The sequence below is a fragment of the Mercenaria mercenaria genome, chromosome 11 (genome assembly GCF_021730395.1).
Source record: "Mercenaria mercenaria strain notata chromosome 11, MADL_Memer_1, whole genome shotgun sequence".
Classification (NCBI taxonomy): domain Eukaryota; kingdom Metazoa; phylum Mollusca; class Bivalvia; order Venerida; family Veneridae; genus Mercenaria; species Mercenaria mercenaria.
This window is the reverse complement of record NC_069371.1, coordinates 53360856-53386541: the sequence shown is the minus strand read 5'-3', so window position 1 is coordinate 53386541 and position 25686 is coordinate 53360856. Positions and strand designations below refer to the sequence as shown.

Below are 25686 nucleotides of genomic sequence, written 5' to 3'. Positions count from 1 at the left end.
TTCCGTCATTCCGTCATTCTGTCATTCCGTCATTCCGTCCGTCCGCAATTTCGTGTCCGGTCCATAACTCTGTCATCCATGAAGGGATTTTAATATTACTTGGCACAAATGTTCCCCATGATGAGACGATGTGTCATGCGCAAAACCCAGACCCCTAGCTCAAAGGTCAAGGTCACAATTGGAGGTCAAAGGTCAACAGGGCTTTTTTCCTGTCCGGTCCATAACTCTCCCATCCATGAAGAGATTTTAATATTACTTGGCACAAATGTTCCCCATGAGGAGACGACGTGTCATGCGCAAAACCTGGACCCCTAGCTTAAAGGTCAAGGTCACAATTGGAGGTCAAAGGTCAACAAGGTTTTTTTCCTGTCCGGTCCATAACTCTCCCGACTATGAAGGGATTTTAATATTACTTGGCACAAATGTACCTCATAATAAGACGATATGTCATGCACAACTTTCAGACCCCTAGCTCAAAGGTCAAGGTCACACTTAGCAGTCAAATGTTAACATAGCATGAACAGGGTCTGTTTCGTGTCCGGTCCATAACTCTGACATTCATTAAGGGATTTTAATATTACTTAGCACAAGTGTTCCCCATGATGAGACGACGTGTCATGCGCAAATCCCGGACCCTAGCTCAAAGGTCAAGGTCACAATTGGGGGTCAAAGGTCAACAGAGTTTTTTTCCTGTCCCGTCCATAACTCTGCCATCCATGAAGGGATTTTAATATTACTTGGCACAAATATTTCCCATGATGAAACGACATGTCATGCGCAACACCCAGTACCCTAGCTTAAAGGTCAAGGTCACACTTTGAGATCAAAGGTCAAGAGGATTTTTTTCCTGTCCGGTCTATAACTTTGTCATGCAAAGCAGGATTTAGATATCAGTTGGCACAAATATTCCCCTGGATGAGACAACATGTCATGCGCAAGAACCAGGTCCCTAGGTCTAAGGTCAAGGTCATATTTAGAAGTCAAAGGTCAAATTCAAGAATGACTTTGTATGGAACATTTCTTCTTCATGCATGGAGGGATTTTGATGTAACTTGGACCAAATGTTCACCACCATGAGGCACCCTTGTTTTTAGAATTACATCCCTTTGTTTTACTATAAATAGATTTTATTGTAACTTTTTTATTACTGGCAGTAGAGAAAAATCGAGACCACTTTTCTGTGGTACAGCATGCATGTTACATCCAATTTTTAGGTGTATTTTGACCTATCTCTACCTGGTAAAGAGTTTCTTGTGGACTTTCCCTTTGTTGTTACTATAAATAACTTACATGATAACATTTTTATAATCAGCCAAAAAATTTCAATATGAAAACAACTGTGGGTTTTTATATATGCACATTTTAATCCAAGTGTGTTGTTATAATGTTATAACATATTGTATATGTAGTACAATATTGTTTATACATCATTGACAGATATCAGTTCATTATGTTATACTGCAGTAGAAAAAATTAGGTGCCTACCAGTAGGGGACTTTGTATTGCATGGCAATACTTCATTCACTTGTTATTAAATGATCATATAAAGCAAAAACAGACATTTTACAATGGCTTTGTTACTGTATTTTCTGAAACATAATCACAATTTCAAACAACAAGATAAATTAAAGTATCCTAATTAGCCATTCTTTTGTTTATTACATCTGTCAGTGTAATGCATGCTAATTATCTGCATGACCGAGTGATCAATCTTACATTCATTAAAGTGTGGTGCTCACATACAATACAAATCACAGCACTGTTATTATTTTGATATTCTTACTTGGATACCTGGGCTCTCTTTTTAAACATTCGAATTTGAGAGCTTTTGTAGATAAACTTGACACAAGTTAAAAGTGGTCAATCACAAATAAGCAACAGTTAATGACATTTTATATTTTCAGTATATTCTGTATTGAACAAAAAGGCTCATAAGATCCCTATCAGAAATGTATGTTTTATTACTTTTTATGAAATTCTGTAATGTAAATCTTTGACAGATATAATACAATCGTAAGTGTAATTGATCATTTGTTTAACTTTCGAACAAAGCCGTTTCTTGATCAAAATCTGATTAACCACCTTTAACGTTGGCAACAGTATGAATTCCAAAATGTCAAGAAACAACATATAATTAAAAGGAACTTCCTACAATTAAACCTGTATTCAGTAGCCAGTTGAGGTAATGATACAGTCTGACAGATTAAGGAAGGTTTCCAGTTTTCTTCTCAAGTTGGTATTAGAACAAAAGTCAGATTGGGAAGCTGACTGGCTTCCAAAGGCAACTGGTGGCCACTCAGGTAGGTTCATCTGTATTTGCCTACTGATAGACATTTTCACTCCTGTGACAAAAATAAAAACAAATTGCCTCCCTATTTTCTGATTATAGTATACATAAATGAAAAAGATTCTTTGGATATGTAAATAAATAGCTTAATGTAAATTTCAAGTACTTTCCTGAAAGATAATGTTGCTATGTAAAGAATAGCTTGCAGAAAATGTTTGGTTTGGGGAGAAATTACTTACAGATTTGATATATTTCATGATTTTTTTTATGCAGTTTGGATTAAATGCCATTTCTGTTTTGTCACTTGGGATACACACAATAAATATATAGATCAGCAGTGTCACAAGCAAAATAGTTATCCTTTGTTTTCAGTTGTTACTCGACATGATACAGGTAAATTATCCATTTATATGAATAGTTTGATACTTTGCCTCAAATAGTCTGGTATTTTATCTAGACTGAGATCAATTAAACTGTAATCAGAAACACAAAATCGAAAATCTAGCAAGGATATTTTATCTGCTGTATAGTGCCCAACATATAAACTTTATTGGTGTCCAATTAGAAAAAATGTAAGAAAGAAGTTCTATAAAGTGTTTATGTTTGTAAAATTGATAATTGATTAGGCATATTAATAGAACAATTTAAAAATTTGCTTATGTGAAGATCTGATGATACTGTGAGTTCATTTATCAATATTCTACTTCATTAAAAACATATAAGTAATAGAACTAAATACCTGTAAAATTAAAACCCTCAATAATATTTAAATGTATTTAAAAGAAATAATAAAAATCACCTTTCTTCTCATATTAACTTTGTGGTATCATGATTTTGCATGATTGTGATGTTGCCAAGTATCTGTGATGCTGAGCAGGTAAAACTTGTATACTTTGGTAAAAGTCATTTAAAAAGATAAAGGAAATAAATAGAAACTTTGTTTTACAAGTCAGATTGAAATATCTTTCACTTGTGAATACCAGATTTTATATTTTCCTTGGTTTCCGCACCACTCCTGAAAATATTGCACCTGATGTTCTTTCAGTGAAACATGTTTTTTTGTTTGTTGTTTTTTTATTGCACTAAAACATATTTTTTCCCTTATTTGCATATATTAAATTTCAGCAGTACATTTTACAAAAAAGTCTTTTGTTATGACTTCTTGCTTCGTCTTTTTAAAAATTTAATAATACACGGAAAGGAAGAGTTATTTTTGTCCTAAGTCTAGGTATCCATAATACTGTATATCCTTTCTATTGATGTTAAATATACTTGCTGGACTATCTTCATACTCAAAAAAGTCAAAATCATTTTTATATGATACTTTCAATTGATGTAAATACTCCATTTTAACGTGACTGTAGATTTCTATGAGGGCTTCTGTACGTTGTTGTTTTCGTTCAGAATATGAGGTATTTTCTTGTGTTTTCTTAATGAGATCAATAAATTCTTGTTGACTAATTTTTTCAGCTTGTTCGGCTGTTAGAGGTAACTGTTCTTTTCCTATTACACCTCGTATCTGCAGTTTTCTCCATATTCTTTGAAGAGCTTCATGCCAAGGAATGCATTTTTTAATGTCATTTTTCCATTTGAAAGGGGAGATTACTGTGTCCAGTAATGCATCTTCATCAGCTAATTGCTTCCCTTGTCTTCCGAGGGTGTCTAAAGTTCTGCTTAAGTTTAACTTTTGATACAAAAAATTTGAATCAGATGAAAATGTTTCCATTTTTCCGATGAAGTCCATTTTAAGTTCACACGGATGACAGTAGCCTATGAAACTAGCATCATGACAGTCTGTCATTCCAGATTCAGCCGGTCTTCGATGAGCAGTAACGATAGCACGGATATATTCCTCAAACGATAAGTCGGACCAACACTTTGCATGTGGTTTACTTCTGTCTCGTACTGATGTAATAATTTTTCTGCAGAGGTCTTTCCAAAATGTTGGATTTGGAGCAAATAGTTTATCGACGTATGCAGATAAAATTCTTGCATAGGGATCACGTACAAACATGAACTTGTAGTAACTGTCATATCGAGTTCCTGAGGTACCCTGAATTATCTGTAGTCTTTCTTTTGTAGGTTTTGCAATACTGATAGGTATATCATACGGTGAATGAATACTTGAGTTCTCTTTATACACTTCAAGCATCTTAAAAAACTTAGTCCAGTATGTTGAAGCAAGTTTACACATTGGACAGAAGAGGAGATTATAGTGTGCATTTGTTGTAATAGGGTAGACTATAGGTTTCTTCGGTAGTGATCGGAGATATGCTGTACACTTTGAACGTACCCTCTCCGCTAGTTGTGCAGGTGGCGACATTTTGAATGGTGTTTTCACCTAAAATAAAACATGAATAAAAAATGAATATATAGAGTATCAATATTTATACCCCTGTAAATGAAATTCAGTTGTAGGTATACTGGAGTCACAATGTCAGTCTGTCCATCTGTGTCATTTATATTGCACAGGTATAAGATACAAGTCAGGGATGGTATTTGGGGTGTATTCAGTCTGCTCAAAAGGCTGACAGTTCTAGATGGTTTTACGATTTTTAATCCTACTATTTCAGTTCAGTGTTTACATTGAGCTTTTAAAAAATCATACACTTTATAAAACTCAATCACATAGCCAACAATAGTTAGAATTCTCAGAAAAATTACTTTAAGGTCAGATCAAAAGTTTCTTCAAAATTTCAGAATGACTTGAGAAAATTCAGTCTGTGAATAATCATATGCATGATTTTTGAAGGCTTGATTTAAAAAAAAACGGACTTCTGACAGGCGGGCTTCAAAAGTACCGTCTGCTGTAATAATTATGATGACAATTTCTCTTGGATGTAGAATTTTCAGCAGACTTGAAGTTGAAGACACACCCAATAACCATTTATTAATGGCATGCAGATGTAAAATAAAATCATGTTTTGTATCCTAAGTTAACCACATATTAAATAAAAATAAAAGATGTTACTTCCAGTTTACCAAGAAATACACAACAACATTATGTGTCAGATGTTGATGCACATTTCTGTTTATACAGTCTTCTGTGACACTTACCAAACAGTGGAACCTTTCTGCAAAGTTTCTGTATAAAGTTGTTGAACATTAACCCTGCTAAATTTTTGAATTTGACTTATCTGTCATTCAGTTTGGGCAGTACCATTTATTATTTGAAGGGACGTTCGCTAAAAAATTTCTGACTGAATAGCGAACAGTGCAGGCCATGATCAGCATGCACGGATTTGCAGGCAGGCTTTGGAGGCTGATCTTGGTCTGCATTAGTCGCAAAGGCAGAATCACTTGCCCAGCATCGGGCTAAAGGTTAAATTTTTGAAGCAAGTTCATAAATGACAGGCGCGTAGCTGCTTTTACGCAGATACGCAGCTACATAGTGAAAATCTGGCAATTAAGCTGTCTAATTTATTTGCTTGCAACAAGAAGTCTATATCATGTAACAAAGATTGCTCCATACGCAATCATTGCTTACTTAATATTTTTTTTAAGTACAATAAAATGAAGTAATAGCAAACTGGTTTACATAATTAGTTGATTTAAAATGTGCATTGAAATTCACCAATAATTGATTTGTAGTTTTATAACAATTTAGTTACAGTCTTTATCCTACTATTTGATTGAAATATTACATTCATACGCCGTCTTTGCTAACTAAAGTGTCAAATTTCTATAATAAATTACAACACAATCAATGGTTTAAAGAGTCAGATTTCTATAATAAATTATAACTGTTGGTTGAGAAATCAGCACAATTTGACAACTTGTATAATACTGCAGATGTGATTTGGTTATTTTGTAAATAGAAATACTTACACCTAGTTAAATCATACGCGTATTGCCAAGTTTTAACACTGATACAAGTCATAAGATATTACCGTATCTGATCAAACAATTCACATTGAGAAAAATGTGTCCTTTCTTTATAATTTGTGCTTACAGTTTTTAGCTCGACTATTCGAAGAATAAGTAGAGCTATCCTACTCACCACAGCGTCGGCGTCGGCGTCGGTGTCGGCGTCGGCGTCACACATTGGGTTAAGTTTTTCGTACCAGTCCACATTTTGACAAAGTCTTTTGAGATAAAGCTTTGAAACTTTCAACACTTGTTTACCATCATCATGGCCAGTTTTAGGCAAGAGCACATAACTCCATCAAGGATTTTGGCTGAATTATGGCCCCTTTTGACTTAGAAATCATGGTTAATATTTCGTACCAGTCCACATCTTGACAAAGTCTTTTGAGATAAAGCTTTGAAACTTTTAACACTTGTTTACCATCACCATGTCCAGTTATAGGCAAGAGCACATAACTCCATCAAGGATTTTGACTGAATTATGGCCCCTTTTGACTTAGAAATCATAGTTAAGTTTTTCGTACCAGTTCATATTTTGACAAAGTCTTTAGAGATAAAGCTTTGAAACTTTCAGCACTTGGTTACCATCACCATGTCCAGTTATAGGCAAGAGTACATAACTCCATCACGGATTTTGGCTGAATTATGGCCCTTTTTGACTTAGAAATCTGGGTTAATATTTCGTACCAGTTCATATTTTGACAAAGTCTTTTGAGATAAAGCTTTGAAACTTTCAACATCTGTTTACCATCACCATGTCCAGTTATAGGCAAGAGTACATAACTCCATCAAGGATTTTGGCTGAATTATGGCCCTTTTTGACTGAGAAATCTTGGTTAAGTTTTTCGTACCAGTTCATATTTTTTGTAAAGTTTAGACATATGGCTTTGAAACTTTTATCACTTGTTTAGTATAATAGTCTCTATCTGTAGGAAAGAGAACATAACTCTGTCATCTATTTTGGCTGAATTATGGCCCATTTTGGACTTTGAAATTGGTTCTGTTTCCATACAAGTCCATGTTTTGTCAAAACTATTTGACATATGGCTTTAAGACTTTGAACACTTGTTTATCATTATGATTTCCATCTGTAGGCAAGAGTACATAACTATTTTGACTGAATTATGGCCCTTTTTGGACTTTGAAATTGGCTCATATATTGCCATTTAGTGCAAGACTTATCGAAATCAAAGTAATACAGGAACATTGTTTGTCTAATCTATTTATTTCTTTTGTCTGAATATCCGTGGAAATATTTTGACACCATTCTTCAATCAATTCTTCGAATAGTCGAGCGCGCTGTCATCAGACAGCTCTTGTTTCAATGGCCTTAATAAGGTATTACCAACTACATTTTATGTATTATAATTCAGAGGACCTTTAACAACATTCTAAAAAATTATTCAATCAAGATTTCAGTGTAATTATACTTGGTTTTAGATGTTGTTGAAATACATTAACAGTCACGCTATGTTTTTAACATTTTTTATGAATCAGTATTGTTGGTTAAATGTCTACCCAATGCTAATGTTAAAGCCTGAAATTTTTGTTTGTTTGCACTTCGCCACTGAGATCTCGCGTGTCTCCATCATGAGCAGGCGATACGTGAAGCATGGGATCATGTTGGCAAAGCGCGAAATCATGATGGCAAAGCACGAGATCACGATGGCGAAGCGAAAAATCAAGAATTTTCACATGCACGAAATCATGATGGCAAAGTGCGAAATTGCTAGGGTTTCACAATCTCTCCATTCACCTTCGTTATCTCGCGCTTAGCAATCGTTAGAAAAAGCGATGCATGAGAAACACGAGATCATGATGGCGAAACAGTGAAATGATTTTAAAGGTGTAAAAAACATTTTGCAGAATACTGTTTTACTTTTTAAAAAAAAATAAGGGAATACCTTTAATGAAGTTGAGTAATGAAGATGTAGCTATACCGGAAAGCTTTCCCTACGCAAGGTTTCAGCTTCAGATTTGGTACATTTGTATCAGTATCATGAAACTTAATGTGTCTTTGTTGACTAGTCTAGTATTCAGTTTTGAGTTATGGCAAATTCCTTGTAACAACTATCATATATATGTACTTGCAGACATATCTCTTGAAAGATATCCAATCATGATGATATTTTCAAAGCGTGTCACCACAAACCATTTGTTTGGAGTTAATATTTGCACATATACAACATGGATCACTAAACCACAGATTGCACGTGCAATATTACACACACATCTAGTAGAATAAAACATTTCATCAATTAACAAAGAATAAGGTTTTCGTGCAATGTTTTTGCTTTAAATACATGCTAAAATGCACTATTTGCCGTTCTCACATTGATAAATAATTAAGGGGAGGATACACCGACCCCACTTCCCCATTACGTCTGCATATTATGAAAAATGCCCTAGTTATGCGCCTGAATGAAGTGTATGCCACTGAACAATTGTAGCTTGGTTTTTAACTTAATTTTTCAGACTAACCCAAAGAATATTTCACTGATTTTAAATCTGGATGAAATAATTAAACTTAAATATTTTTCGCAAATAGTAATAAAGGTTGTTGTTTTGTTGAGTCCTCAGACGTTGCAGTATGATATCATCTTACCTTTACTGAATGTGCTGTAGGTACTGCCTGTTTGTTCCATTTGTTATCATTGTTCTCCATATTCAACTTGGTGTTACTTTTCTTCATTTCTGAAGAGCAAAATAAATGAAAAATGAGAGATTAAGAATGAAGAAATCATACTTAGAAAAAATGTCAAGAAGACTTACAGGGGAGCTGCTTTAACTACTAATGGAAGGAGTTATATCTTCCATATGTAGTGGATGTAGTGTTGTTCATCTGTCTGTCTGTCAGTCTGTCTGTTTATATAAGTTTGTCCACCCAACTCCTCCAACACTACTGGATATATTTACACCAAACTTCACAAGAGTGATCATTTCCATGGCTAGTTGTGCATATTGTTGGCATTTTCTGGTTTGATGATTGTCACCAAAGTTATGGTCCTTGATTATGTTTAGGTCTCTTCTCTTACATTATAAGCTCGACTATTCGAAGAATAAGTAGAGGTATCCTACTCACCACGGCGTCGGCGTCGGCGTCACACCTTGGGTTAAGTTTTTCGTACTAGTCCACATTTTGACAAAGTCTTTTGAGATAAAGCTTTGAAACTTTCAACACTTGTTTACCATCATCATGGCCAGTTATAGGCAAGAGCACATAACTCCATCAAGGATTTTGGCTGAATTATGGCCCCTTTTGACTTAAAAATCTTGGTTGAGTTTTTGGTACCAGTTCATATTTTTTGTAAAGTGTTTGACATATGGCTTTGAAACTTTTATCACTTGTTTAGTATAATAGTCTCTATGGGCGTCAGCGTCACACCTTGGGTTAAGTTTTTTGTACCAGTCCACATTTTGACAAAGTCTTTTGAGATAAAGCTTTGAAACTTTCAACACTTGTTTACCATCACCATGTCCAGTTATAGGCAAGAGCACATAACTCCATCAAGGATTTTGGCTGAATTATGGCCCTTTTTGACTTAGAAATCTGGGTTAATATTTCGTACCAGTTCATATTTTGACAAAGTCTTTTGAGATAAAGCTTTAATACAGTTGAAAATGGAAGAACAACTTCAAACTGGTTTTTAATTTATTTCCAGCTAGTTTCAGCTTTCAATGCCTTCATCAGGGGTATAATGTTTACAATCAATAACGTTGATTATGTCATGTAGAACATGACGTCATAACAACGACGTCAAAACGTATGCAACAGCATGGCGTAATTTAACGTTCAAAAACATTATACATATAATACAGAAATGCACAATGTAAAGGATCTATGAAGATACATTATCTCTAGAGAAAATGCAGATAGCAAAAAGGATATTAAAAGTCTGGAAAAAACTTGAACATTTATAATGCTTATTACTGTATTTTATATATCAAAATAGATCTAGTCTATAGAATTGACTGATTATACAGGGAAAAATGTAAGAAATGTGAAACATAAAGATTAAAAATCTTAAATTAATTATTAGTACAAATATTATGAGTTCATTCCATTTGGATAAACTGTGTCTAACTCATGCATCCAGTAAGTCTCCCTCAGAAGACGTTTCCAATCACCATTTATGTGTTCTATGGGCATGAATGAAAAGTCATCAATTGTGTGAAGGTTGGAATTAAAATGTTCAGAAACATTAGTTAAAGATTCAGGATAATGGTTTATATCAAAACGATGACTATTCATGTGTTTAGAGCACATCTGGTTGGTCTGTCCAACATATTGAAAATTACACCTTTTACATGTGATAACATAAATTACATTTTTGGAACTACATGAAAGACTCTTTCTAATTCTGTAGTTTTTCAAAGTTGCAGAAGATGTAAAAATTTTAGATTCATTTATAGTTGAACAATGTGAGCAGCGAGCTATATTACATTTAGAAATTTGACCATACCTACTTGGTCTTTTAAAAGAAGAATGAACCAGAATATCATTTAAAGGTCCATTACTAAGGGAAAGTGAGTTGGCAATTTTTTTCATAGCCAGTGCATAGACTTCTGCAAGACACTAAATAATGAAGATTGGCAGGTCAAAATTTACAGAAGGTCTTTGGAACTCAAAGAAATGTATGTGTATTATCTTGAAATTTCAATGAATCGACAGAATGACCCCCCAGGTCTTTTTAACTTTCTTCATACTTCATAGAAAAATAATTGTACATATACTGCGATTTATTTCAAATTTCGACATACCAACTTTCATTTTCCAATAAAATGAAATAGTTTCTGTGCTTTTTAAAAGAAATTAAAATGTTCACTTTCCTTAGTATTGGACCTTTAAACTAGTAGGTCTCTTGTAAGCAACAATAGGCTTGAATTTAGAAAGGTACTGAACACTCTGCCTATTAGAAAGTTGTAATAAATTCCAGTACTTATTCAAAACCTCCCCAGTGTTAGGTAGAGATGGATTGTATGTACATACAAAAGGAATTATGTTATTAGAAGTGTCATCTGTTTTACTACTAATTAGTGCATCATCCATAGACATTGACTTTATTTTATCAAAACACTTACCAATTATCAACATGGGATAATTTCTTTTGATAAAAAAGTTTTTAATTTCTCCAGTTCCTGTACAAAAGAATTATCATCTGAGGTAAGACGTCTGTAACGCTTTGCCTGACTTAGAGGAATACTCCTTTTACAAGACATAGGATGAGAAGAAGAAAATTCTACATACTGGTGGCAATTAGTTTGTTTTTCGTGAACTTTTGTACAAATAATACCGCCATCATTCTTATATATCTCAACATCCAAAACGGTTACTGTTTCCTTAGAGATGCTACTGGTAAACTTTATGCTCGGATGATAACTATTTAAATTTTCTATGAACGACTGAAGCTTATCAAAACTGTGCTCCCAGATAAAGAAAATATCATCCAAAAATCTAAACCATATGAGAGGTTTATATTGACAAGTTTGTAAAAAATCTGATTCAAGCTTGCCCATAAAAACTGAAGCATAACTTGGAGCCATTTTTATACCCATAGCAGTACCATGAATTTGCAGAAAGTTTTCTCCATAAAGCTTTGAAACTTTCAACACCTGTTTTCCATCACCATGTCCAGTTATAGGCAAGAGTACATAACTCCATCAAGGATTTTGGCTGAATTATGGCCCCTTTTGACTTAGAAATCTTGGTTACGTTTTTCGTACCAATTCATATTTTTTGTAAAGTGTTTGACATATGGCTTTGAAACTTTTATCACTTGTTTAGTATAATAGTCTCTATCTGTAGGAAAGAAAACATAACTCTGTCATCTATTTTGGCTGAATTATGGCCCTTTTTGGACTTTGAAATTGGTCCGGTTTTATACAAGTCCATGTTTTGTCAAAACTATTTGACATATGACTTTTAAACTTTGAACACTTGTGTATCATTATGATTTCCATCTGTAGGCAAGAGTACATAACTATTTTGACTGAATTATGGCCCTTTTTGGACTTTGAAATTGGCTCATATATTTCCATTTAGTGCAAGACTTATCGAAATCAAAGTAATACAGGAACATTGTTTGTCTAATCTATTTATTTCTTTTGTCTGAATATCCGTGGAAATATTTTGACCCCATTCTTCAATCAATTCTTCGAATAGTTGAGTGCGCTGTCATCAGACAGCTCTTGTTTTGTGGATTTCCAGCAATCTTTACAGGAGTGTTCAGTGTCATGTCATGCATGTTTTTAATGTTATTGGCATTTTCAGATTTGTTCGTGGTCCTTGATCCATCATTTTATGATGTTTTGGTCACTTCTCTTACATGATTGGGTGGATTTCCACCAAACCTTACAAAAATTATCAGTGCCAAGCCTTGTGCATGTTGTTGACATGCTCCAGTTCACTGATTTTAAATAGAGTTATGGACCTTGATTTGTCATATTTTACCTTGTCCAACACCACCAGGAGGAATTACACCAAATGTCACTGTATCATTGTCAAGCCTAGTTTTGCATATCATGAGCTTGTTCCAGTTCAGTGTTTTTAGCAGAGTTTTTTGCCCTTGATTCATAAAATTTCACGGTGTTTAGCCACTTCTATTATATGATAGGGCAGATTTCCACCAAACCTTAAAGGAGTGATCAGTGCTATGTCTTATTATGCATATTATCAACATGTTCTGGTTCAGTGATTTTCATGGGAGTTATGGCCCATATTTTGACAACTTCTCTTATACTGTTAGATTAGGGTAGATTTTCACCAATTCTTGTAGGAGTTATCAGTGCCAAGCCTATTTATAGGTTTCATCAGCATGTTCCAAATCAGTGATTTTCAAGGGAGTTGTCATTTTATCATACCTTCATAATAATGATCTATAAGCAGATGAAAATGCTTTTATCTGTGTGGAAAAAAAATGTTGCCAAATACTGCAGCAGTTAAAATTAATTAGCATGTTAATGAATGAAGGTATGGTAAAATGACAACTGACGTTTTATTTGTTTTATGTACTGAAGGACATTGTCATGTTGTAATAATTTCTCCTCATCTTAAAACTACAAAGCAGTCGCAGATGTATACAAAACCCCAATTGTGTGAATCTGAAAATTGATTTGTTATATGAATAGTAATGAATTTAAGTATACAATAAACATAACAAAGATAGAACAAAGGTGTTACATGGTATTTTTTAAGCTCACAAAGTGCTCAATGTGAGCTACTGTGGCCACCCTGTGCCCATCTTCAACTACCACAGACATCAGCATTTTCACCCAATCTTTATGAAACTTGTTCAGAAAGATTGCCACAATTAAGTCTTGAATGAGACTGATATGGAATTATCTGGGGTCAAAATCTTTGTCAAATGATAGAAAAACAATAACGTGGCCACATTTTCAAGCTAATCTTCATGAAACCTTGTCAGAATGTTTGTCATTATATAAATCTAGGTCAAGTTTGACACTGGATTAACAGAAACTGTCAGATCACAGAGAAACCTATTGACACCATATTATCAACCTAATATACATGAAATTTTGTGAAAATGTTAATTTTAAAGCCTTGCTCCGTGGCTATTCAAATTCTGTTGTGTGTATGCAACCCATGATTACAATAGGTAACAGTCACACTTCAGCACGCAAAACCACAGGTATTTTATATAGAATTTTATATAAAATAGACTCTATTTTGACAGACGTCACTGTTCATAGTCAGGATTTTCATGCTTTTCAGTGACAATTTTAGGTTAAAAAGTAGGACTGGAGCAGGTCTTTAATGAAGTCTAAACCATGTTTAAAAGTGCATGATTAGGGTCAAAAACTTGATCACTATAACAAATCATTGAAAACTATTGGTAGCACTCCTAAGAAAGCATGTTTTCTAACTGATCTACATGAGACCTTGTAGGAATGTACATTTCATAAAATCTAGATCTAAAACTTATCTGATTGAAAACTAAAGAAATAGATTACACATACTAGTTGGATTCAAATATGGACCCTTTTGGTGACAGCACTGAAATGTGTGTGAAGCTGCCTGTGCTTTGTTGCACACCCCGACTATAACTAGTTGCACATAGAACAGTTTCCTCAAAATCATTATTAACCCCACTCCATCTTTTATCTCACACATATGGTTTCATGAAGAAATTTAATGCGTTTTTGATTTGTTCTTTGCCCTATTTTGTTTTATGAATGAAATAAAAGGACTTCCTTATTGCCTTCTAGCTGCATACAATGTTTTGTGAAGATGTGTTGTCTATTTTTGTTGTTATGGTTAGATTGAGATCTAAATGAACGGACTGGAGGGATTGTAACCTGACTGCTAATGGTTTAAAAAGGCAATACTTCTATAAAAAATAAAATCCAGTAGAAATCAGATACTTTTAATTAAATTCCAGGTATGACATAATAAAATATTATTTGAAAACCAATTCACAGTGGGATAATTGCATGTTCTAAATCCCAGGACCTGTTTAACATAATACATGTTTAAATTTTATCGCAGTCAGGTGTTGAACAAATTTCGAGATACTGGACAAACATACTTTTGTGAAACAGCTGATAGTCTTATTTACGTAGTCACTCACTAATTATATTTATTCATTTTATTCTTTTTATGTTAATTTGAAAATATATTTCCATTGTTATTGTCATGTAAAAGTAAATTTCATTTAAATGCAAAATATCATTGATAGTGTGTTACAAGCGGTAAGTTTCGCCAGCTTTGTCAGTAGATTCCTGGAGTCAGAGTGCACAGTACAAGTTTTCTAGCCAAGAATATCATGCAATTTAACTTATTTTATTTTTGCACATGTATACAGCATGTTGATTTTGTATTCTACAAAATATGTTCTACTTATTTAAGATTACTCGAAATAAAGATAAACACGTGTAACATTCTCAATAATTATTATTGATCTAATAATGATAACATATTTATTTCATATCATATAGAAGATGATTGGAAATAGAAGATGATTTGTATTTCACATAATATAAAGAAAAAGGTTGGCATATATAATGGCCGCTCGAGAATGTCAGTCGATAGTGGTTAAAGCTCCTACTGACGGATAGGTTCCATCGACCGAAAGGAGACCGGGCGCCTCCGGCAGATCAACACCATTAAGAAAAAATCTTTAAAATGTAATGCAATGCAAGGGCTTGATCAACTCAAATCAACTGATACTATTGTGGTTAATGGCAACCAAGACACACCAGCGCCTTACCAGAAGAGTCCAACCAATTGTGTAATTGCAGGCCTCTCCTCTCTACGGGATGTAATGGAGACCACTAACAACATAAAGAAGAAAGGAACAACAATCACACAACCGGATCAGTGGTGCCAGTATGGTAATGTGCGCTATACCGATGCCTTATGCAAAACAGCAAAGCTAGCTAGGTCTTACCAAGTACTATAACGGCCAGACCTAGTGACCCGAAGCAACACGTGTCAATTACGATTAAAGTGATAAACGGCATCATATACAATTAACGGTCAGCGAAGCAAGTAACTGATACTGAACGCAAAACAGCAACGCAAAGCAGCAAATGCAACTGACTATAAGCAACTCCAGTCAGCCACCGCCAGAGTGAACCACTGTAACATGCAAACCAAATGCATTGCAATTGACATAATTCTCCGACCATAGACACCCATCTCCTGCCGGGAAAGTAACTGAATACCAACGGCGAAAGAAAGGCAGTCCATAATCGGATAATTAACAAATGTCGCCAAACAGAAATTATGTGAAACAGTATAAAGAGTTAATTTGTAATAACCGACGCCCGATCACCTTCCGGCCGATAGAATTTTTTCGCCACAATAAATTTAACTTCAAATTTATCCCCCAAAAATTCTATAATACTTTACAAATTACGAATAATGGCATCTTTTAAGCAGTCCAAATAAAATTCGCACCCAACTTCATTTAAGTGAATGCCGTCATTCCGGAAGAAATTTGTTTCAGCATCTATGTCCGGCGAAATGACGTCACTCCTGCCCGACTTTCGAACTGTCTGGCGGCCAACTCTATTTACGCGTTTGCGTTTATTGTCGATTGCTTTCAACCCAGATGCCCCTCTCCAGACTCTCCTGGGTAAGATGTCTATCCAAATGATCAGGGCACCCGGGAAAGCATCACGAAGATATGCAATTTCTTCCTCAATTTCCGTCTTAATATTCAGGAGTGATAGCGAAACTAAATCGTTGCCTCCCAAATTTATCGCAATTATTCTAGGTGGATTGCATAATAATACCTGGGTCTCAATTGAATGGCGGAAGGTTGACCAGCCCAACCCCCTGACTGCCCACCATGCTGTTGTCGTATTCGGTAAAGACAGATGCTCCTTCCCTGTCTGTTTCGCTCTTTCACCGGCCCAATAAGGTATCGAGTCCCCTAACACCCAGATGTCTAGAAAAACATGAATGCAACAATGTTTAGAAATGCCAGAAGATGTCAAGTAAATCGCACGGTCACCATCTAAATTTCTTAAGACGGGGTGGGGATAATCATAATTAACGAGTTCATTAATACTTCCTTCTTTGTTAATCAATATTCAAATCTTCAACGGATACTTAATAGAGGAAAAATAATTATCAGAAATAGGTTTAACTAAAATGTATTTTATTATTAGTCATAACGGGACGACCAGAAAAAGAGGTGACAGCTACATGATCAAGCCTTAAAGGCCTTCAAAACATATCTCATTTCTTGAAACAAAAGTTTACACAGATTTCAGTCCTACAATTTTCCCTATCTGGATATTTCAACATGTAAATAGATCTTATATAAAAAGAAATCCATAACTGGCATTTCTCAAACCTCTTTGTAGCCGTTTATTAAAAATTTAGGCATTATTGGCCGTTATCTGACCATACGTTTATAACGAACGTTCTAGGAAAGTTTACAGATATTTTACGATGATGGTCACGATACCAACATGTCACACTTAAGTACAAATATATAATTTATAACAATCGGAGTTCCATCTACCAAGTTTCATAATAACCTGTGATGAATGACCCTGAGACGCTAAATCTGTGGCCCTACCAATTCTAAAACTGTGAGACTTGAAGACACCTGGTAATCGACATTCGTTAATACTTTTAGCTAAAATGGCGACAAATTGAGCTCTAGTTACTGGTACGCCATCCTTGTGGCAGAATAAAACACTTCCATTTTTAGGACGTATTTCTACAAAATCTAATAACGAACGCACCGGGCAAATAGGACCTATTTCCTTTGGTATTTTCAATACAATAGGCTTTCCTCTCTGGTTCGTTTTGAAATGCTGGAGTTTGATAAAAACATATTTGTTGCCGCTAAATGATATATCTGACTGCTGTATTGGGCCCTCTGTCTGCCCCCTACAGGAAACAACTAGTTCACTGACCCTGAATAGGCCAAAATATGCTAATGCGAAGAGAGCTAGGAATAATTTTGTCTCATAATTATCAAAACAAATTTTCGTAAGTTTCTCGCAGACGGCAACCAAAATGGGCTTTGTCAGTGGCGCACGATTGTCATAAGTAATCCGGTTCCTGTGGCAACCCTCCAACAATTTCTTGATAAGAAAAACCTGAGAGATATCATAAAACCCCAACAGTTTGTGATAGTAATTTAAGCCCGCCACATATGTAGTAATAGTTTTAGGCAAAAACCCCTTCTCGAAGCAAAAACTCATGAACAAAATTATGTGTCGACTCGGAATAGGCCAGCATTTGAAAGTGCATACAACTGTCTAAAGTTTTCAAAAGACCGAATGGCGGTCTTATATGTCAAGACAGAATTGGTTGCGATTCCTGTATGGAGCAGTTGTCTAGCTCTAGATCGAATATGTTCCAGAGGAATTCTGGGACTGGGTAAGGTTCGAGATCTGCAGTCGGTGCTAACTCTCTGAATCTGGTCAACTGAAAGCGAGACAAAGCATCGCATATAACATTAAAACGACCTGGGACATGATTAACCTTTATCAATATATTAAGATGAAGACATCTCAAAGTCAAAAATCTAACCAGGCACATCACTTTTTCTGATTTCGAGGACAATTTGTTTAAGATATGGACCACTGCCATGTTATCGCAGTTAAATTTGATTTTTTTATTCACCAAATCTGATCCCCAAATAAACATTGCCACTAAAATTGGAAATAATTCCAAGGCTGTAATATCAGACGTAAGACCGCGTGAATGCCATGAATCTGGCCACTTAGCATGGCACCAATGACCCTTAAAATATATACCAAAACCCAGACCTGTACCCCCGGCGCTGTCCAAAAATAACTGCACATCTTCATTAGTAACCCAGTATCTGTCATGAAAGACAGATATACCATTAAAATTTTGCAAGAACACCAGCCACATGTTTAAATCTAAGCATATCTCCTTATTTACTCTAATATGATGATACGGCTTCGTTAACCCACAAATTGAATTTATCAACCGACGAGAAAAGGGTCTCCCTACGCAGATAGCTCTGCAACAAAAAATCAAAGAGCCTATCAAAGACTGCATTTTTTTTAACTTTGTTTCGTGGTGTGATAGGATCTCTTTTATTTTTTGTACTACCTCCTGAATTTTTGAAACAGGGATTCTGACAGTCATTTTGGTTGAATCAAGTTCAAGGCCAAGAAATACAAGTATCTCTGTCGGGCCCTCCGTCTTCTCGTCGGCTAACGGTACGCCTAATTCTGAAAGCGTATTCTTAAAAATGGTTAGTTCCTCAGTGCACAACGTTGATGTTTTATCGCCTCCTAAGAAATCATCCAGATAATGAATCAATTTACCCGACCTTAATTTCGACTTTACGCAAAATTCTAGAAATCTGGCAAACCTTTCAAATGTAATGCAACTAATAGATGCACCGAAAGGAAGTGCCTTGTCAAAATAGAAACGATCATTGAAACAAAAACCCAATAACTCGAAATCTAACGGTTGTATAGGTATCAAGCGGTATGCGCTTTTGATATCTGCTTTAAATAACTTGCAGTCACGCCCCAGTTCCTGTATTAACTTGACAGCCTCGTCAAAACTAGTGTATTGCACTGAGCATACAGCTGGGTCGATATAATCGTTAATTGACTCACCAGAGGGGTATGACAAATGGTGAATCATTCGGAATTCCCCAGGAGTTTTTTTCGGAACAAGACCAATTGGCGATATAATTAAATTTGGAAGTGGGCTTTGAACAAATGGACCTGCGACTCGCCCTGCCTTCAACTCTTTTGTTATTTGAGTTTGTATAATTTCAGGATTTAACAATGTAGATCGCAAGTTTTTTGAGTCTCGCGGGGATCTCGGACTCGTGTATTGAATGGGAAAACCTTTGCTAAAACCTTCTATCAAAAATGTTGCTTCATTTTTATCATAGCTAAGTGAAAAACGTCTCAAGACTTCTTGTTTAACGGGGGATTTTGCTATATTTGAGATGTCAAAATTAGTGACCTGTTCTGTACCCAACCTTTTGTTTCTACTTTCTGTTGGATTCTCCCCTTTCACGACCCCTGAATGGTCTACGAAACCCATTGGAGCGAAATGTATTTTGAGGCCTTGGAGTTTGTGACCTGCTTGTTGACCGAAACTGGCTGCAGTTAATCTCAGGGTGTGGAGCAAAACACTGAGCGCAGGAGTGAGAAAATTTACAATTTGACCATGCGCAGTAGCCATTGTTGAAATCGTTGCACATGTATCTACGTGTATTTGTCTGTACTGGCACTTGGGTATCTTTTACCTGCATGCACCGCCACCAGAGGTCATTATTTATATGTGACCAGGACGTTGGTGTTATTGCCTGACGCAGACGAAATTGTTCGTCATATGTTCTCCAAGCAAAGCCACCTTGGCGCATGGCACATTCCCTAATGTTATACATATAATGTAGCATTTCATGTACCTTATCTGGGTGGCTCAACAGATAAATTGACGTATATATGATAAACGCGTCTGTCCATTTCTCGACAGAGGTTAATTTATCTTTACATTCTTTCTGCACCGTTTCAATATGTCTGTCTGCAGTTAATTGAAAAACGCTACCTCTGCAGAATTCTGAAAGCTCAACGGCTCCTTTTAGCAACAGACATAAATTAACGTACTGGCCCTTACATATTTGTTGCTTTAAGGACGACAGAACATGAGCGGCTAAATCATCACTTGCTAATCGAACAAGAGGATTGGTTTGTAAAGCGCTCGAATTTGTAGGTAGTATGTTCAATGCATCTGTGAGAAAAGGTTGTCGGTCACTTGCGCCGCCACACCCCATATTAGCACTATTTCTAAAGATAGAACCAATCGGATTACTACCTAAATTTTGTAAGTTTTGGTCATTTGCACCGTCACACCTCGTGAGGGAACCAATTCTATGAGAAGAATCGTTCCGACTGGGTGGAATAATACCAGAATCTACAATAAGTCTCTCAAAATCAATAATATTAGACCCACTGGCGTCTTCCTGAAGTAAGACGTTGCCACCGCCGTCAATGTCAGCCTGGGGACCCTCAGCATGTAATTCCGGCACCTCCGGCTCTAATTCGTCGGCGTTCCTCTTTTGTCCCCTGGTGTTTGGACGGTTTTCTTGTTCTGGCTGCCTAACAGCTTGTCCACCGTTGACACGGCCTCTACCACGGCCAGCACCACGACCAGCACCCCGAACTACACCTCGTCTGCCACGTGGCATTACTTTATTAAAGGTGATGCCGAAACTAAGAATTGCAACTTGAAGATTTTCAACTTGTATTGTCGTAAGTAACAACTGAACTGAGAAAGTTGCACGTGATTTTGACCGTTAAATAGTGGTGTGGTAGATTACTGTTTCTTGGTTCAATAAACGCAAGCATGCAGAGTGACCATATAGCGTGGAAACTATATTCATTCAAGTATTACAGATTACCTAGCAACAACGACACGCTTATTTCTCAAAATAAATAAACAAAATTATTTCCATTTAAATAATTTCTATTATTTGAAGAAAAAACTATATTTCAGTATGCAAATGACATGTGTATTAATCTAAGGTAAATGAAAGAGTAGTCACCCTTTAGTGTGGAACTTGTATTAAACATTCCGAAATGACCGTTTTTTGTTAGCTCACCTGTCACATAGTGACAAGGTGAGCTTTTGTGATCACCCTTGGTTCGTCGTCAGTCCGTGCATCCATCTGCAATTTCTTGTCTGCACGATAGAGGTTTCATTTATGATTTTATTTTAACCAAACTTGCACACAACTTGTATCACCATAAGGTCTTGGTTCCTTTCTTGAACTGGCCAGATCCCATTATAGGTTCCAGAGTTATGGCCCCTGAAAGGGCCAAAATTAGCTATTTTGACCTTGTCTGCACAATAGCAGCTTTATTTATGATTTTATTTTTACCAAACTTGCACACAACTTGTATCACCATAAGATCTTTATTCCTTTCTTGAACTGGCCAGATTCCATTATGGGTTCCAGAGTTATGGCCCCAGAAAGGGCCAGAATTAGCTATTTTGACCTTGTCTGCACAATAGTAGCTTCATTTATGATTTTATTTTAACCAAACTTGTATCACCATAACATCTCAGTTCCTTTCTTGAACTGGCCAGATCCCCTTATGGGTTCCTGAGTTATGGCCCCTGAAAAGGCCAAAATTAGCTATTTTGACATTTTCTGCACAATAGCAGCTTTATTTATGATTTGATTTTTACCAAACTTGCACACAACTTGTATCACCATAAGGTCTTGGTTCCTTCTTGAACTGGCCAGATTCCTTTATTGGTTCCAAAGTAGTGGCCCCTGAAAGGGCCAGAATTAGCTATTTTGACTTTGTCTGCACAATAGCAGCTTCATTTATGATTTTATTTTAACCAAACTTGCACACAACTTGTATCACCATAAGACCATGGTTCCTTTCTTGAACTGGCCAGGTTCCATTATGGGTTCCAGAGTTATGGCCCCTGAAAGGACAAAATTAGCTATTTTGACCTTGTCTGCACAAAAGCAGCTTTATTTTTGATTTGATTTTAATCAAACTTGCACACAACTTATATCACCACAAGATCTAGGTTCCTTCTTGAACTGGCCAGATTCCTTCATTGGTTCCAGAGTTATGGCCCATTAAAGGTCCACAATTTGCTGTTTTGGCTTTTGCAGCCATAAAGAGACTTCATTTATGGTTTGATTTGATACAAACTTACAGAATATCTTCCAACAACAATAAATCTTAGATTCCATGACGAATCTGTCAGATCCAATCATAGGTTCAAGAGTTATTTTATATCTGATTACCTCCCCTGATTGTCATCAAAATGGATTTATATCAGTAAGTACTTGTAGGACTTATTTGAAATTTCATTATTGTCATTAGTTGGACTGAGACAATCAGGGTAGATAACTATGTACTGATTTTATGTCAAATTACCTCCCTTTGTTTCAAATTAAAATGGGTGTATCTCAGTAACCAATGAAGATACTGATTTGAAATGTCATTTATGCCATCAGATGGACTCGGACAATCAGGGTAGATAACTTTTGACTGAATTTATGACAAATTAACTCCCTTTGTTTTATGTATATGAATATAGGTCAGGACCCTTAGGTCAAAACGGACTGGTACAAGAAAATATTTATCCTGATGATATTTAATGTCTATGCCTATGTGATCTATGTCAAAACTTGATCTTATCATTAAGAACAATGGTACTCAGGTGAGCGATATAGTTACACATCTGTACTGGCAAAAATCAGATAGGTACAGATACACATGAAGAAGGTGTTCATAACTTATGGAGAACATGTCTTTATTGGTTAAGAATTTCAGGAAACCTATTAGATAGGTATAGATATACATGTGAAGAAGTTTCCAACTTCTTTTGGAGAACATGTCTTTGTTGTAAAAGAACTACAGGGAAACTGTTTAATAAGTGGACATGCATGTGGGGATGTTGTTCTTATCTAGTGGAGAACATGTCAGTACTAGTTAAAAAATTCAGGAAACCTGAGCAGTATGTAGAGATTCATGTGGAGATGTTGTACATAACTTCTGGAGATCATGTCTTTATTGGTTAAGAAATTCCAGGAAACCTGCTAACTGGGTAGAGATTTATGTGTAAAAGTTGTTCATAACTTGTGCAAAACATGTCAGCACTGGTTAAGAAAATCAAGAAACCAGTTTAATAGGTAGAGATTTGTGTGGAAAAGTTGTTAGTTAGGAATCTCATTTTCAGTGTTGAAACCAGAGGGATATAGTAATGGCGTTGTACGTCCGTCCAGAGCGATATCTAGGAAGTGGTTAGGAATATTTAAATAAAACTTCATATACATGTTCACAACTATAGGGAAATGCTGCATTGTCAAGTTTCAGTCAGATTGCTCAAGTAACACCAGAGTTATTGCCCTTATTAGTTTCTAGTGTTAACTATATAATTATATAGGGGACTATAAGTATGGGAATTTATGCTTCATAACTTGTGACATATTTGAACTAGAACTATGAAACTTAAATCGAATTTAGATCATACCAGTTCCATTAAAAAAATGGTAAACAATTTTTTTTTTTTTTCGGCTGAACAGAAATAAAAATTCTTATTTTGAATGAATAACATCAGATTACCATACTTACTTTTTTGTGCTGTTAAAACTATGTCCTGCTTTTTATCAGCCATAGATTCTTCAAAATTTATTCCAGTTTGAAGCAACATCCAGAAAACTAGACTTGACCCTATCACTAAAAGTAATCCTTTTTTCCTTAGTAAAACTTTCATAGCTGTTGCTGATAGTTAGAATTATTAACAATCCTTTTTTAACAGACTCCTCCAAATATCAACATCTAAATCATTTAGTTTTTTTTATTAATTGTTGCTTAATTGAAAACACTGTATTAATAAATATGTCATTATCTTAATTCAATATCAAGAATTTTATTGTATTACAATAGCCTAAAGGCAACTTGCCTTTTGTGTGTTATAAACCGTCTTGACAGTAGCATTGGATTTTACATTTGAACGGAAGCGAAACAGTCAAGTTATTGTCTAAGTTGTAATATTAGATACCATGAAAGTATTAAAATGTCATTATACTGTGACAGTATTGACTGTTGTTGAGGTAAAAGTGTTTGCTTAAAGCCCTGCTCCGCTGCTATTCAAATTCTTTTGTGTGTATGCAACCCATGAATACAATAGGTAACAGTTAACGGCCACCTGCCACACTTTAGCATGCAAAACCACAGGTATTTCATATAGAATTTTATATAAAATAGACTCTACTTTGTCAGGGGTCACTGTTCATAGTCAGGGTTTTCATGCTTTTTCTGTGACAATTCAAGGTTAAAAGGTAGGACGGGAGCAGGGCATTGAATTAAGACCAGTATGGCTTGTTTGCGTTTGGTTTAAATTTCTTAGAGAAAATAAATTTAAGTAATATAAGTTTTGTTTTGTTTGTTTAGATTTAATTTTGCAGTTTGATCTAACAATAAAAATTGCAACTATAAGTCTTAAAGGATATGTAACAGAGTAATTCATCCCATTACAATCATATCTAAATTTATTCATAACCATACAATTATATATGACTTGTATTGTCTGTCAATTTCAAGATAGTATCATGTTTCTATCATTTCAATCTACAATTGTACTAAATCAAAGCCTGAATTAATTAATAAAGGTTGTTAATCTGCTGTATGTCAGGTAATGGATTTGTTCTAAATCTGTTTTAACATTCACGTATTTTAGCTCAACTGTACAAAGCATATATGGAGAGCAAACCTACTCACTTTAGCTCAGTTATTACCAAATGGATTTGCTTCATACCTGTTTGACTGAAATACTGTTGAAAAACGGCGTTAAACCCCAAACAAACAAATCATACCTAAAGTAGTTCCTCCTCATCATCCCCCACATTTAATGACAAGGGTTATAACTCTGGTACCAATATTTCATTAATTATGCCCCCTTTTTGCTTATAACTTCAGGTTAAAGTTTTTGATGCACCTGCACTCACTCTGTTATTACTAAATGGATTTGATTCAAAGGTTAAATCAACACCCACACCATTTGATACAAGGTCTATAATTTTGCAAACCTAAAGTTGTCTGACACAGATGATTTGTGAGTGGGCTTTATTAAATTTTATAAAATCCGACTGTAAAAAATGGCTAGTATTGAACTGAGCTTGTTTTTCATGTGTTTATGTGAACATGAGTTGAGCGATCTAGCACCATCATGGTCCTTTTGTTTTGTTGAAGCTGTTTTCTGATAATAAGTGATGCTATCATAACAGCATTTAATGATGAACACTGACAATGTATTGATTATAAGCCCCAAATGATCACTACAGCACTTCACTGAAGGAAAAAAAAACACGAAATGATTATGTTTATAGATCAGTTATATCAAACAGTAATGACAAAAGGGCATGTTTATAGTGTTACCACTGTCTGTGATGTCTGCATATTTCTTGCCAAGCATGGCAGAATTTCAGACAACAACTATTACAAGACAAAATGCGTTAGTGTTATTCTTCATGGGACACATGCAATGTATTTACATCATACATAGAGGGTAGGTG

At 35.3% G+C, this 25686-nt stretch overlaps 2 protein-coding genes across 4 annotated transcripts in view; one reads left to right on the top strand and one right to left on the bottom strand.

Annotated features, from left to right (window-relative positions):
• LOC123530993 (serine-rich adhesin for platelets-like) overlaps positions 1 to 25686 on the top strand; it is a 57422-nt gene that overhangs the window by 27435 nt on the left and 4301 nt on the right. The window lies entirely within an intron of this gene.
• LOC123531682 (carbohydrate sulfotransferase 11-like) lies at positions 1569 to 24502 on the bottom strand. 3 transcript variants are annotated; one of them, XM_045312861.2, is made up of 4 exons: positions 20592 to 20724; positions 16412 to 16566; positions 8760 to 8848; positions 1569 to 4628 (listed from the first exon to the last, which is right to left on the bottom strand). In XM_045312861.2, the coding sequence occupies exons 3-4, from the start codon at positions 8844 to 8846 to the stop codon at positions 3495 to 3497; spliced, it is 1221 nt and encodes a 406-aa protein (XP_045168796.2). In that variant the 5' UTR covers positions 8847 to 8848; positions 16412 to 16566; positions 20592 to 20724; the 3' UTR covers positions 1569 to 3494. The 3 variants fall into 3 exon arrangements, with proteins under 3 accessions (XP_045168796.2, XP_045168793.2, XP_045168791.2); XM_045312858.2 differs by lacking the exons at positions 16412 to 16566; positions 20592 to 20724 and adding an exon at positions 23744 to 24502; XM_045312856.2 differs by lacking the exon at positions 16412 to 16566 and having other exon boundaries at positions 20592 to 20958.